The sequence below is a fragment of the Callorhinus ursinus genome, unplaced genomic scaffold (genome assembly GCF_003265705.2).
Source record: "Callorhinus ursinus isolate GAN/ISIS: 27379988/994484 unplaced genomic scaffold, GSC_fseal_2.0 scaffold13, whole genome shotgun sequence".
NCBI lineage: Eukaryota > Metazoa > Chordata > Mammalia > Carnivora > Otariidae > Callorhinus > Callorhinus ursinus.
The window spans coordinates 237,036-251,762 of record NW_027397075.1 but is presented as its reverse complement, the minus strand read 5'-3'; the positions used below and the strand labels follow the sequence as shown (position 1 = coordinate 251,762).

Sequence of the window (14,727 nt, the reverse complement as noted above, 5' to 3'; positions counted from 1 at the left end):
TTTCTTTCTTTCTTTCTTTCTTTCTTTCTTTCTTTCTTTCTTTCTTTCTTTCTCTCTCTCTCTCTCTCTCTCTCTCTTTCTTTCTTTCTTTTTTTTTTTTACAGAGAGAGGGAGAGAGAGAGACCACCGCCCACAAGCAGGGGGAGAGGCAGGCAGAGGGAGAAGTAGGCTCTCTGATGAGCAGGGAGCCCGAAGCAGGGCTCGATCCCAGGACCCCGGGATTATGACCCGAACAGAAGGCAGACACTTAGCCGACTGACCCACCCAGGCACCCCGGGTGCTTGCTTTCTAAGCTGGGAGGGTATTAGCTTAAAACTGTGGGGCCATCTTTGACCCTCCATGGGGAAGTGACTGCTTGGGAATAAAGCCAACATAGAGGAAAGCAGAGATGGAGAGACAGAAAATGAGTTTGAGCTCCCGGATCCACCTGTGCCTGATGTTCTTACCAGTTATATGGATGAAGTTCCCATTATTGCTTATACCAAAGAGTAGTGTTTCTGACGTTTGCCACTGAAAGGGTCCTAACTAGTATAGATGGCACCTTCCTGCAGATGGCCTCGCTGAGGCATGAATGGGATTGGGGATTTGGAGAGAATGGGGATGGTTATCCCATCCATCAGGAAAATAATGCCAAAGAGCTGGATCCATCAAAACATCTGGTTACTAACTCGGGGACGGTGGACCCAGGGAAGCAGCCTTAGGAGACCTTACAGCCTTTCCGTCTGTTTCTAAAGTCTGCTATTTCTGCTTCCTTGTAGTAAGTGCCCTTGAAATAAAATCATTCAGTATAGGTCATTGTTCACCCATCGTCAGAGAACTCCAGAGAGCACAAGATTATGGGACTCTTGGCGCACTCCTCCCTAGTCGTGTGAGTTCTTGATGATTCTTTGTGGAACAGGATAATCCTGGGTACTGCTGTTTTTGCCTTACCTCACCCTCATCCTCAATCCTGATCTTGATTTGACTTTCCAGGAAGTCAGAAAAGCCCACCAGGGTGTGTTCTCCTGTATACAGTACCGCCTAGGAAGAAAACAGAACAAGGTCAAAACGGTAGCCTCTTCCCGCAAAATATTCAGGGATTGCTACATAAGACAAATCCAGGGTCAAATTCCTAACAGCCTGAGTACAATGAGCAGATTCCTTAGCTTCTCTGAGCCTCCATTACCATGGCTCTAACATAAGGGTAATACAAATTCCTCCATCATAGGTTCAGAGCACGGACCTCGGAGCCACACCGTCACGGCTCAAACCCCGTGTAACCTCGATGATAACATTACCTACGACATATGTTATTATGAGAATTTAATGAGTTACTATATGAAAAGCACTTAAAACAGTACCCGACTCACAGTGAGCACTATATATAGTTATTATTGTTATTATTATGACTAGTTATTATTTTACAAAGCGTCTGATACGTAATCATTGCTCATCCATCCCTAGTTCCCTTTCATCTTTCAGTCTTTAAGATTATGAAGCTGCTTACCGCCCACTGGCTGTCTACACTCCTTTTCAGATAATGGAAGATCTGTGACAGCTCCACCCTCTCAGCCCAGCCTCATTTTCCACAACTCCCCCACGTGCATGTTCTGTACCAGAAGGATGGCCTCTCCTTCACAGCGCTGTGGCCACCCTTCTGCTCACTTCCTCAGGCCTATTATACTTCCTGCCTATAGTTCACACCCCTCTGCTAATCTGATTTAAATCTTCAGCATTCTTTAAAATTCCCTGTCTGCATGGAATATCTGCGCTCCAGAATCTGTCCCCTTCAATTGCAGTTGCAAGTGGAAGTGGGCCCACATCATGACTTCTCTTCCACTCTCAGTCATACTCTTCTTAGGACAGGAACCTTTGCTTGCAGTGCTTTGATGGACACCCTTCCCCAGGTGCCAAAGCAGCACAGAGAGTATGTTCCATGACACTGGCAAAGCTTGGTGATTGTGATACTGGTGTGTAAAAGACATTGACCTGTTTTTCTATCATGTGTTCTTCCGTCTTCTTGTAGCACCCCACCCCCAAAATTCACATGGAGTTCCCCCCCGCATCTTATTCCATAGAGTCTGGGTAGAGCTCAGCCCCAGTACCAGAGGGCACCAGGCCTGACTTATCAAGACACCCACATCTTCCTGATAACAATGACTGGGTCAGGGAGGAAGAGCTGACCCAAGCTGGACCCAATTCTAGGAAGTCTCGGGACTTTGGGGGAAGCTAATAGAAAGCACTCTTCAAATTGAACACGAGAGGATAATGGGGGCTGGAGCCGAGAATGAAGCTGATTTGGTAGAAGGCAGAGCTGGAGATCAGGAGAAACGGGTCCATGATAATGACATAATGATATTTTCAGCTATGTGGGTCCCAAGAGTCCCTCACTTGTTGAGAGTCAGTGGGGAAGAGCCTGAAGAAGGGGTACCGGTCTAGGTACATCAGCTGAATGTCATTTGCCGTGATGTCCATCTTGGCAATGGTGACTGTCGAGTGGTTTTGATACTTTTTGCCCAATTCCTCCAACACTGGGAACAGTGCCTTACACTTTTCCGACCAGGGTGCATCTGGAAGAGAAGGGATGTTGTGCAAGCTCATACTAATAAAGACTGAAAGCCAGTGCTACCCCAGAAACACTGTCACCATGTTCTACTAATGGTCTTGCTATTTTACAAATTGCATTCCGTCTTTCTTTGAATAGTATATTACCTTATTTTACATTCAACCACAGTACCTGGTCATTATTAAATAAATTAGGAAAAAAAATTATCTTGTCCTCGCTACCCAGACACTAACACTTTGAGCATGCTGGGACATTTTCTTCTATTTTTTTTTTAACATGGCTTTCTACTCCATTTGAAGGAAAAAACATTACACTAGACGATTACTCATGTTCTGCCAGAAATTGTGTGTGTGTGTGTGAGAGAGAGAGCGAGAGAGCACAAGAGTTTTCCAACAGAGGTTAAGCTCACAGCCCAAGGTCACCTAGGTAATTAAGCAGAGGAAGTGGGATTTGAAGTCAGGCTGCTTTGACTTGTGACCATTATACCACATTGCCTTTTAGTCTTTAGGGGCCGTTCCTTTAGCTTTGAGTCAGGCCCAGGCATCTAGCCCTCTGGAGAGAATCGGGGACCAGCTCTAACCTTCCTTGCTCATCATCCCCTTAAAGTTTCTGGCTCTGTGGGAGGGGTGGCCTCAAGGGCCCCGACACTCTACATTTGGATGATCATTCCTCCATTTAGAAACCAAGTGCTTCCATGACCATCTGTTCTCCCCGAAGCTCCCCTGGAGCCGGATGGGCCTGGGTTGGAGCAGAAGGGGGCATAATGGTCGCAGTCCCAGGGGGCCAATCTGACAGGCCTACTTCCAAGACAATGAGGCTCCTTTTGCCTTTTACCAGAACCAAATGGGCATTCTCCTAGCTCTGGTGTCAGTTAAGTATAGAAAAGCCTATCACTTAAAGGCAACAGATCATGGTTATTCAGCCACATGGACCTTAAACACCTCGCCCTGTGGATGAGAGTCCATTTCAGTGAGATTTTTAAAGGCCTGCATGATGCAGTGCAGCCCTCAGGAAAGAATGACATCAGAGCTTGATTTGAACTTTTTGCCTTGCAAGTTATTTACTGTGTGACTTGAGGTAAGGTAATTAATCTTTCTGAGGCTAAGTTCCTTGATTTTTATCATGGGGAAATACACTGGACCTTCCTAAGAGGCTTGTTTTGAGGAGGAAATAAGAGCAGGTGTGTACACAGCCAACTCATGCCTGGCTCAATGTCAGTGCTCGATAAAAGGTAAAATACAAGAGATGTCTGAAGTAACTTCAGCATTATCCTTCTCTGTGTCTCAGGTGGGAGAGAAGTCCCTGGCTATGACTCTCATGTGCAAATCAGAAACAGCAGAGAAAGGGCAATAGTTCTTAGGCAAGTACTGGAAATAATTACAACAATAGGAATAATAATAGCTGTCATTTATCAAGTACTTGCAATATGCCAGACACTGCTAAGCCCTTTACCTGCATGATTTGAGTCTCTGGCTTGGCCACACCAACTCAGGTAGGTTAAATATGGGCCATTTGATAAGTTACATAAAGCCAGAACTGCCATTCTGTACAGCAGTGACCAGCTGAGGCACTGGGGTTAGGCTGCCCAGGATCCAATCCCAGTTGCAGCACTTACTTGCTGCCTGACTTTGGAGGTTTCTTCACCTCCCCGAGACTCTGTTTAATCCTATGCAAAGTGGGAGCAATAATAGTAGCTACTTTCAAAATCATGTTGTGAGGATTAAATGAGATAAAGTATAGAATGGCTTAGCAAAAGGCCTGGTATACCATAGCATCAAATCATTGTTAGCCATCAGCGTTATTATTGCTATAAAAGCCACAGGACTGGATTATATGGAAGGTATGTTCCAAGAATTAGATTTTCGGGGAGAGTTGCCTTGTAGCTGATAGCATCTTGATCCAAACTCTTTGGATGTCTGAAGACCGTCCTTGGCATGGTGCTTTGATAGATTTTGGAGATTTGGAGGCCCCAGAATTCAGGAGCAGCACTTGAAAAGTAATGTCTGGGCCATTGCCTTCTATGGCCTCTGCAGAGATACTTACAGAACATCACAAATACGTCCCTTTCCTTGTCAAAGACCACTACGTTGAAGTTCTTCCCAACGAGCTGCTTAACTGGCCCCTGGTCCCAATATTTTGGAATGTCTTCACTGGATTGATGTTTCTAGGAAGCAAATTTGAGAGGTCTAACAGTCTCCAGAAAGGGGTTGGCATTTGGGGCTCCCTGCCCTGACAGGAAACAATGGAAAATTTTCTCTTTTAACCACCTTGGGAAAGAGTTTGAAATGCTTGATATCCAGACTGGATTATTCAGGGCAAATTGAGATCAGAGGGTTGGGGAGGAGGCAGGACTTCAAACTGGGATGAATTCTAGAGTGGCGTTCATGTCTTCAACATCTTAACTGGTTTGTCCCTCCCTCCCCCCAAAATTTAGCTGTTCCCAATTACTCCCAGAATCAAACCCAAGATAATTTACATGACCTATAAAACCTTTATCACACTTTGGCTCCTACCAGCCTCACCAAGCTCATTACCATTCTTTCCTTGCTTTCTTCTATCATACTGATCTTCTATTTAACTAAGGGCTAGCCTTCTTCCACCTCAGGCTTTTGTTTATGCCATTCTTCTGCCTGGAGGGCCTTCGGCATTCCTCATTCCTGCTCTCTGTTCTTCATCCAGTTAACTCAGGTTTACAGTACTTCCCTCATACCACACCAGCCTCTAGAAGGGAAGATTCTTTTTGAGGGAACATAAAGGAGGGTGGAGGCTGGGCACGGGAGATGGGAAATGATGAAAAAGATGGAAATTAGAAATGGGCCAGATCAGGCATGTGACATCTTGTAAGTCATGTGAAGGGTCATCTCTATTGCAAGAGCATGGGAGGAGGAGACAGACACCTCCTGAGGTAGAGCTCCAGGTAGGTTTGTAGATGTGGTGATGGAAAATGAGGGGCCCCTGTCTTAATGATATATGGTCTTGTACTCAGCTGAGACTGGAATAGGAATGGGGTATGAGGCCAAAGACTCAGAGATTCAGAGAATGAACACACTAAGAGAAATTTATACAGAGATGTCAGGACATTTCAGAGAGCCCTTGGGAGGTTTGTGATTCTATGAGGCCAGCCTGCCTCATGGTGGTGTTCTTTTTCTCCAGCATTGGCCTGGAAGAAGTAGGGACATTTAAGTCGGTTCAGCCAGAGTTGTGGTTTTGCCTTGTAAATTCTACAGGGTGTAAAGAAGGTAGAAGGTGGATAAAGGAATAAAGAAGTTAAGGGAATCATCAGCAGAGCTATGAACCATGGAATCCCAAGTTCATGAAGGAAGGCAGAAAAGAGATTGTGAAAGGGGATCAGGAGATTGGAGACCATGAGAAGGGCAAAGAATTGTAGCGATGTGGATATTAGAAAAAAGAATTAAGAAGATGGGAAGCTTGAAATCAGATTTTCAGAGGGGCTGCCATCTCTAGTGTGTGGCCACAAGAGCAGGTGGCTGGGATGGCATGGACACACCAATGATGAGAAAAGAGAGAGACCAGGGTTTTGGATACTGGCATCTCTGGAAATGATGGCAGAGAAGAGATGGAGGGCAAGTCTGCAATGAGGAACTTAAGTCCCCCAACAGTGAAAGGGACATGACTAGAGGACAGACATGGAGGGAGGGAGCAGGTGATCTAAAGTCCAAATGCATGGGATCTGGGGTTTTGAAGGGAGGAGGAGGAGAAATGACATGGAAGATACCAGCCTCACTGCTTGGCCTGTGATGATGTGCATCAGAGAAAAAATGGCTTTCACTTGAGGAGTGTCTGTACAGGAATGGACAGAAGGTAATGGGAATCCTCAGAGGGAAGGTGACCAAATATTCTGATTTGCTTGGAAAGTTCCAATTTATTCCTGTTGTTCCAGAATACTTTTAAAGAATGCACCCCCCCATTAGTCTCAAAAGTGTTCCCATTTGGAAAATAAAAAATATGGTCATCTAATTCAGCAGGGTGGCTGGGGGACATTATAAGTGCTACATAAACAGGAGATACTGTGTTATGTCTGATCCTTCTACAGCCTCTCCTCCCTTTTAGCAAAACAGGCTCCTTTCTTATCCCCCAATAAGAGGTACGTGAAACCTTTGAGGCTAAATCCTGATTGCTTAATACCTCCCCACCCTATCTCCTCTCCCCAGAAATCTATCTATCCTTCAAAGGAAGGAGGAAAAGTGTCTTCTTTCAGAGAATGTTGGCCCTGGGAGCTCCTGCATTTCAGTTGGGAGTTCCTGCAAAGGAAATGCCTTTCAAAATAAAGAATTAATGGTGGAATTGCAGGGTCAAGACAGGTCAAAAGTTGAAAAGATTGGAAATGGAGAGATAATAGGTGTTTCCCCACTTTGAACCATTCAGATGACCAAAGCCAGCAAAATTATGAAATTTTGAGTTTCTGAGTAAACTTTATCTAAAAACAAACGTACCTTGGCACTTCTGTTCAGGAAGCTGCGGCCAAATTTCTTGAGATTTTCATAGGTTATCTCCTCAGAAGGCATTTTGTACCTTGCATCAGAGCTTAAATTTAGGATTTGGACACATGGCATATTAACCTCTGTAATCCCGAAGTATTTGAAGATATGTCCGTTTCTGCGTTCATCTGCATCCACAAGGATGAAAAGGATCTGCGAAAGAAAATAAAACCTGAGTCTCTGTGGGTTTGGAGGTCATGAAAAGGGTAAAGATTTAAACTAGCTAAGGAATCCCTTACTGAGGGAGAGAAACTTGGGAAACCTTGGGAGAGAACTAAGGGAATGCGAATAGCAGGGTCTATGGCTATTTGCATCTGAATGACAGAACAAAGAGGCTCCTTTCCTTAGCTCCTTTCCTTTCCAGGCAGGGGCAGCCCTGTGCCCCAGGGCACAGACAGGGATGACCACCAGCCTGGTTTCACCATCCTTGTGCAGGGTACCATCCACACAACCATATTCCTATGCTCAGATGTTCTGAGCTTTCATTAAGGTCCTTGGGCAAAACAGTAACTGACCCTCTCTGTGCCTGTTTCCTTACCTGTAATGCGGTGATTATAAGAGTATCCACCTTATAGGGTCACTGAGAGAATTAAACAGGACAATGTGTATAGAGACTTGGCTCAGTAACTGGGAGGTAAAAATGCTCAATACATGTCAACTCATTATTATTCTAGATTATTCTTCTGTCAAGGAAAATTCATGACTTCATTCACTCATCATTCAAGAAATGTTCGCCGAGTGCCTACTAGGCATTTTGCTAAGCACTGGGGATATAAACTGCCCAAAGCAAATAAGATCTGCCCTCATGGAGTTTATGTTCTAGTGGAAAAGACAGGCAACAAAGGAGTAAACAAATTAATTAAATTCAGGTAGCAATGAGTGTCAATTAGACAGTAAAACAGAGCACCATGATAGAGAATGACCAGGTGGAGTGAGGTACGAGCGCATGGTTAGGTAGGAAGGGCAGGAGTATCTGAGGCGGTGACATTTTAGCCGGGACCTGGGTGATGAGTTAACAAGTCAGGGGAACATGAATCAGGCGTGGAAACTGTCAATGCAAAGGCCTAGGGTCCGGGAGCTTAGAACGTTCTAGAATAGAAAGGAAAGACCAGTGTGGCTTCAGTACCATGAGGGAGAGTCAAGGGAGACAAAGTTAGAGATGTGTCAGAGATGAGATCAGAGCTCCAGTAAGGAGGCTGGCTTTTATCTGAATAAGATGGAAGGCCACTAAAGAATAGTGAGAGCCAGAAAGTGCTACAATAATTTTTAAAAGACGACTCTGGTTGCAGAGAAGAAGCAAGAGGGGAAGCAGGGAGGCCACAGCAAACACTGATACCCTCAGGTCATTCATCTGTCAAAATATTAAGGGTCCTATTATGTGCCCAACACTCTTCACTCTCCTGTGGCGTGGAAAACAAAGCAAAGCATTAGAACCATCCTTGTATACTTTCAACAAATATTGACTAGCCATGAACAAGATAAGATATGGGGGAATGACCTGTCTGAATAATATTCATCCATTTATCTTTGGCTCTAGAATTGATCACAATCAAATGGCATTCAGGAAAGTAGATAGCTGGGGTAAAAGGCCATTTTAGAACCTTATCTCACAATATATGCCCAAACAAACTCCACCTAGATTAAAGAGTTAAATAAAATAATAATAATCTGGAAGAAATATGGCTATGTATTGACTATTATAAGAGAAATAGACAGAAGCAATCAGATCATGATCAGCTGAATTACATAAAAAATTTAAAATTGAATAAACCAGGAAATGTATTTACAAGAGGTGTTTCTGTAATTGGAACAAACTCCCTGGAGAATAGTGTGGTGGGATGTAGCATGAACATTAACCATGTTCACACCCTCGTGGCTTTACTGTGTGTTTATTTTGGGTTTCAAAGTTTTAATTGTTTCATTTGAATTTTAGAGTAATTTTTATCAAAAGGAAAATAATCTGCCATTGCTGTACTTTTTATAAAAAATAAAGAGAAAAGTGAAGTAATTCCCCTCATAGTCCAGGTGGTGGTACAAATAGGTATGGTGCTTGAGAAAAACAGATTTGTTTCTAACGATGATAGCACTGTTCACTGTACATTTGCTCATTGCTTTACCTGTGACACCTCTACTTCTTCCATGAAGTTCTCCATTTTACATTGAAACTCAGTGGCTAAGAAACTCAAAACAAAATCGCTTCTAAGAGGAAGAGAATTTGAACCAGGTCTGTGCAATGCTAAAGCCTTGAGTCTCAGCAGTTACTTATAAGACAACCTGTGCTGCTTCACACCTGCAGGCTGTTCATACTCCCTGACCTCAGGCAGGGGTGTTCTCTCCTCCCCCTCACTTCCAGGCCAAAGACCACCCACACTACAGCCCCTCACTCCTCCTAGAGCATCGTCCATCAGAAAAGCAGCCAAACGATCAATGTTCCCATAGTAGACTTTTCAAAAAGATGAGGAAAGGGGCGCTTGGGTGGCTCAGTCGTTAAGCGTCTGCCTTTGGTTCAGATCATAGTCCCAGGGTCCTGGGATCGAGCCCTGCATCGGGCTCCCGGCACCACGGAGAGCCTGCTTCTCCCTCTCTGCTTGTGTTCCCTCTCTCGCTGTGTCTCTCTCTGTCAAATAAATAAAATCTTAAAAAACAAACAAAAACCCCAAAAAAGATGAGGAAAGAAGAAGTATAGGTATGGCAAAAAAAAAAAAAAAAAGGAAGAGACACTGGGCAGGAAGAAGGGAGGAAGCTGGTTTAAAATTAAGTAGGAAATAGTATGTAGCATCAGTATGCAAGTAAGGAAACTGGTATGCAAATGAATATGCAAATCATACTGGGCTCAATTTACAATCAGCAGGGCAGGCAAATGGCATTAGCGTGTATGGGTCCTGGATACCCATCCAACAAGGGCAATAGCACTTTCCACAAACCTTGTTTGTAAATTCCTTTGATGCCAACTTATAATGCTGCATTATCATACCAAATGACTCCGAGCTTTTGGAGGCGAAGAGCAGCATGTGATTCAGGATGTGCAATTCATAAATCAGGTCCTTATTCTGAAATTACCAGGGAAACAGGTCATCCATGCACGCAGCTGCCCCACCCTACCCTTCTCCCAGGGACCCTGTGACTCACTGACCTCGGTGTTGTATTCAATAACAAAATCTGTGAGGTGCTCTTTTATGACTTGATTGAGGACATGTTTGTTGGTAATGTCATTAATAAGCTCTTCGCGTTTCACAATTTTTCCCTTGGACAAAAGGAGAAAAGCATTGGAGGGCAGTAGCTTCCATAATGTAGACAATAAATATAAATAGCACAATTTTCCCCATGGACAAAAGGAGAACACCATAATGACAAGTGTAATCCATAATCTAGGTACTTGGTAAATATGAATGGCCTGGCGGATTAACCTGTGAGTGGAATATGGGTCTGTGGCGGCTGTGAAAATCTCCAATCTACAAAGCAGGGAGTGTGGTCAATGGGTAGCCAGTTGCTTCGTTTTGAAATCCATCCAAATAGTTGTGCTGATGCAGTTTCTTACACACTGCTCCTAACCAGTGACCCTGTGTAAGGGATACTAAGGCAAGCCCATTTCTGAGAGATGCAGGACTTCTCTGGTAGGTGACGTTGACCAGCTTTCTTAGAACTTCGCTGCAGGCAGGGGACCTTCCTTCCTTCCAAAGGGTCAGACCTACATTGTGGCCTAATGAGTCTCCCCCAGCTCCCTCTGTTTCCTTTCACAGGCATTCCCCCTAATCTTTTGCATGTCTAATCCTGCTTGACGACTGCTTCTCAGAAGGACTGGGATTAACACAGGGAAGGAAATAATTCTCTATAGCTCAGGATCAAAATCTGTGGGCGAAGGAGAACAAAGACGTAGCTCTCTCTGGCTGATTTCTCCCTATGCTGTCTCTTTCTCTTCACCTTCACAGAGCCTACCCTCTAGTCCAAACCTCTTTCCTGGACTCCTGCAAAATCTGCCTAATGGTCTTCCAGTTTCTCCCCTTGTTTCCCTCCAACCCACCCCCCACCTTTAGCCAGAGTGATGCTCTTAGAAAGCAACTCATGTCATTCTTTTGCTCAAATACTTCACAGCCCCTCTTGTCCTTTGGACAAAGCTGAACCTCTTTTCTGGTCATGACAATAGTCTGATAATGTTAATCCGACTTATGGAGAGCATATATTGCACCAACCACAGTTCTAAATATGTTATATGCAAGAACTCATTTAATCCTCATAATGTTCCACTGAGTTATGAATCATTATTTCTCACATTATACAGTTGAGGACATCAAGGCACAGAAAAGTGAAGTGACTTGCCCGAAGTTGCTAAGCGAGTGAGAAGGGGAGCCAAGATTCCAACCCAGAGGTCTGACTCTAGAGCTCATGCTCTTAACCATTAAAATAGACTGACTCTGTCCTAAGTGCATTTTTCAAGTTTGCTCTTTGGTTTTTGATATTGTGATGAGGTTTATTCTGTGGAACTTTTAACATTTTATGTGGTCCAAATTTATCAGTATTTCTTTTCATAATTTCTGGGGTTTTTGTCATGCTTTATAAAAGGACTTTACAGCTCCAAGTTTAGAAAGCAAAGTCCCCTGTTGTTTCTTTGTTATATTTTTAAATCAGAAATCAATCTTCAATTTAACTCTGTGGAAGGAGGATATATCGATTTAGCTTTATTTTTTTTTCTAAATGGCTACCCAATCCTCTCAACACTAGTCATTGAATAACATATTTTCCCTACTGATCTAAAATATCATCTTTATCATATTACTAGATTTCCATATGTATTTGGATCTCTTTTGGGACTCTGTGTTGTCCCATTCCCAGACACAAATCAGGTTATTTTATTCTCAAACTTAAAACCTTGTAATTAATTCTAAGAGCCTAAGTAAAAATGAAGTGGCTCACAGTCTTAAGCAGGTCTGGGTATCACTTCACCTACCTCCTGGCCCTGGGCAAGTAACCTAACCTCTCTAAGCCATATCTATAAATAACATGATTATTGTAAGGATTTGGCTTTGTGTGGTGAGGGAGTAAGGCATGTTCCAGGAACCAGACTACAGTTTCTAGAGTTAACACTGTTCAATAGAACTTTCTGTGATGATGGAAATGCTCTGTCTATCTATGCTGTCCAATATAGTAGCCACTATCCACATGTAGCTAGTTTGATTGAGGAGCTAAAATGTTAATTTAATTAATTTTAATGTAAATAGTCATATGGACTAGTAGCTGCCCTATTAGATAGCTCAGATGATCTATTCTCAGATCCCAGAGAGGGAGAGGAGGAAGATGTATAATAGAGGCTAGACTGAGGAAGGCCTTTCGGGCCTTATTAGGGACTTGAGTCTTTATCCTAAGAATAATAGGAAGCCATTAAAGGGCTTTCGGTGGGAAGGAGGTAGGTGGCCATCACTTTTGAGTTTTGGAAAGATCTCTTTAGGGGATAAGAGAGAATGTGGTAGACCAGTGGGTGGATGTTGCATTAAGCTATGAGAGATGATGGTCACTTGACTTAGGATGGTAGCAGGAGAAATAGACTCAAGGGATAGTTTGGATTTAAAATCAGTAGGTTTGGGGTGATGGACTAATTGTGAAGGATGGAGAAGAGGGAGGGGTTAGAATAATGTCTGGGTATTCTGGCTTTGCTCAGATGGGACATTGGAGAAATGGTGACACCATTCATTGAGAGAAAAAGAAAAAACACTGAAAGAGGATTTGGAGGGGAGATTATGATGTTAGGCTTGGTCATGTTGAAACATCTGGTGATGGATATGAAAGTCTGGATATAGAGCAGTGTGGCTGGAAATGGGAGATTTGTTAGTCATGGGTGTGTGGGTGGTAATTGCTGATGGGGAGTGGGTGAGAGAGCAGGGACCAGAAGAAAACACAGGGCAGAGAACTGAGCCTTAATGCATGGCATTTACTGGTTCAAAAAAGGAGGAAGAGCTAACAATGGAAGATGTCTAGAAAGGCCAGAGAAACTCTGGGAGACTGTGATCTCACAAAAGCTGCCTAGTCCAATGCCACTTAGCTCACAAGTGGCAGAACCATAATTTGTACCCAGAGCCTATAGATACATGCATAGTCCACTAGTTTGAGCTGGAGACCCTTCACTAGCAATAAAATCCAAGTCTTACCTTTTTGAACACCAGAACACTGTCAAGGATGACGTGGAAACGTCCAATAGCATTGCTAATTGATATCACTCCAAACGTTAGTTCTGGGAAGTCTTTGATCATATCATAGAACGTCTCTGCTACTTCTTCCTCTAAATCCTGTTTGGGGAAGGATGTTTGGTGAGGTTTTGATAGAAAGCAAAACGTCTGGCTTATTTATGGTCAAGGTGGAAACGGTGACCAATTCATCTCCTCACCTTTCCAAGTTTTAGGGTTTTCCTGGGTTCCCTAAGTCCCCTTTCATGAATGTTACATACTCAGAATACTTCTGTGGCTATGACTAAAGCCAAAATAGGCAAATCCACAGAGATTAATGAAAAGAATTGATAAACCCAACTTTTTCCAAGTATCTAGAGTAAGGCTGTTCTAACACACAGGTTGAGACTTTTAAACATTTATTCCTTAATTGCTTTCAGAAAAGGCAGCTGGTTTGACCACATGGATCACCAAATATAAACCTGGTATCAAGATATGGCTGTAGTCACAGCCTTCATTCTATAACTTGAAAGAAAATTGGGGCTGTCAAAAAGTGAGATGAGACAGAAAAAGGTACATACACTCTCTGTGTAAAAATATAATGCCCAAGTTCTGACTTCCGCTGGGGGAAGGGAGGAGCCATCCAAGTTACAGGAAATGAGTAAAGATATATAAGAAACTCATTCTCCACAAGGAAAGATGATTTGCAAATTATTATTCAGTGATATTTTAAATGGACCTCCACAAGATCAGTTATACTGTCAAAACCAATTTAATAAACGTCAATCTCCTCTCCTCCTTCTGCATTCCTGTCCACCTTTCTGGTTAGCTTCTCCTACCACGTCACCTTCCATTCTTTCCTTCTTCATTTTAACACCGCAGTTACTTGGAAAACCAGCTCATTGGAAAAGGAAGAATGGGTATGGCATTAACCCAAATGAAAGACCTCTCCTTACCCCACCCCCACCCAGACACAGGACTTCTCACCCGTCAAAAAGCCACCTCCCACCTCTTGACCCCAGTACCTGGAAGAAGCCGATGATGACCAAAGGCCTAGATTTCACAAACTCTACCACCTGCTGGGTGTTATTGAACAAAAACGCTTTCTGGCTAATTTGTCTTCTCAGCCAAACGACCAAGGCGGTAGATTCAACCACTCCTAGAGAGAGAGACAGTTAAATGGATCCCATAGCAGTTTCCTCTTGAATTGGAGCAAGGCCTGTTTTCTCCAAGTTTAATGAGCAGAAGCCTCTGATCTTGGGTTCCCACCCATTGAAGGCCAAGGTCAGTCCTTCCACTCCTTCCCACTCCAGCCCCAAGGCATGAACATTAACAGCAGCAGCTAACTTCATGGACCACTAACCAAGGACAAGGCACTGTGCTGAGCCATTTGCATATATTACATCCCCGCAACAACCCTACCCTATGGGATATTCTTACCCTCCCCATTTTGCAGATGAGGAAATTGAGGTTAGCCTTGCCAATAGCCAGCCACTAGTGAACCTCAGAATTAAACCCAGAAGGAAGC

The 14,727-nt window shown here is 43.5% G+C and overlaps 1 protein-coding gene across 2 annotated transcripts in view; it reads right to left on the bottom strand.

The window, feature by feature from the left end:
* Nucleotides 1-14,727, bottom strand: part of PDILT (protein disulfide isomerase like, testis expressed) — a 44,035-nt gene that overhangs the window by 819 nt on the left and 28,489 nt on the right. For both annotated transcript variants that reach the window (XM_073900274.1, XM_025855577.2), the window contains 8 exons: nt 14,225-14,358; nt 13,185-13,322; nt 10,178-10,288; nt 9,969-10,094; nt 7,000-7,197; nt 4,589-4,709; nt 2,371-2,549; nt 931-1,020 (listed from right to left, as the gene is read on the bottom strand). In XM_073900274.1, coding sequence (XP_073756375.1) covers nt 931-1,020; nt 2,371-2,549; nt 4,589-4,709; nt 7,000-7,197; nt 9,969-10,094; nt 10,178-10,288; nt 13,185-13,322; nt 14,225-14,358 — 1,097 coding nt within the window. The remainder of the gene's footprint in view (nt 1-930; nt 1,021-2,370; nt 2,550-4,588; nt 4,710-6,999; nt 7,198-9,968; nt 10,095-10,177; nt 10,289-13,184; nt 13,323-14,224; nt 14,359-14,727) is intronic.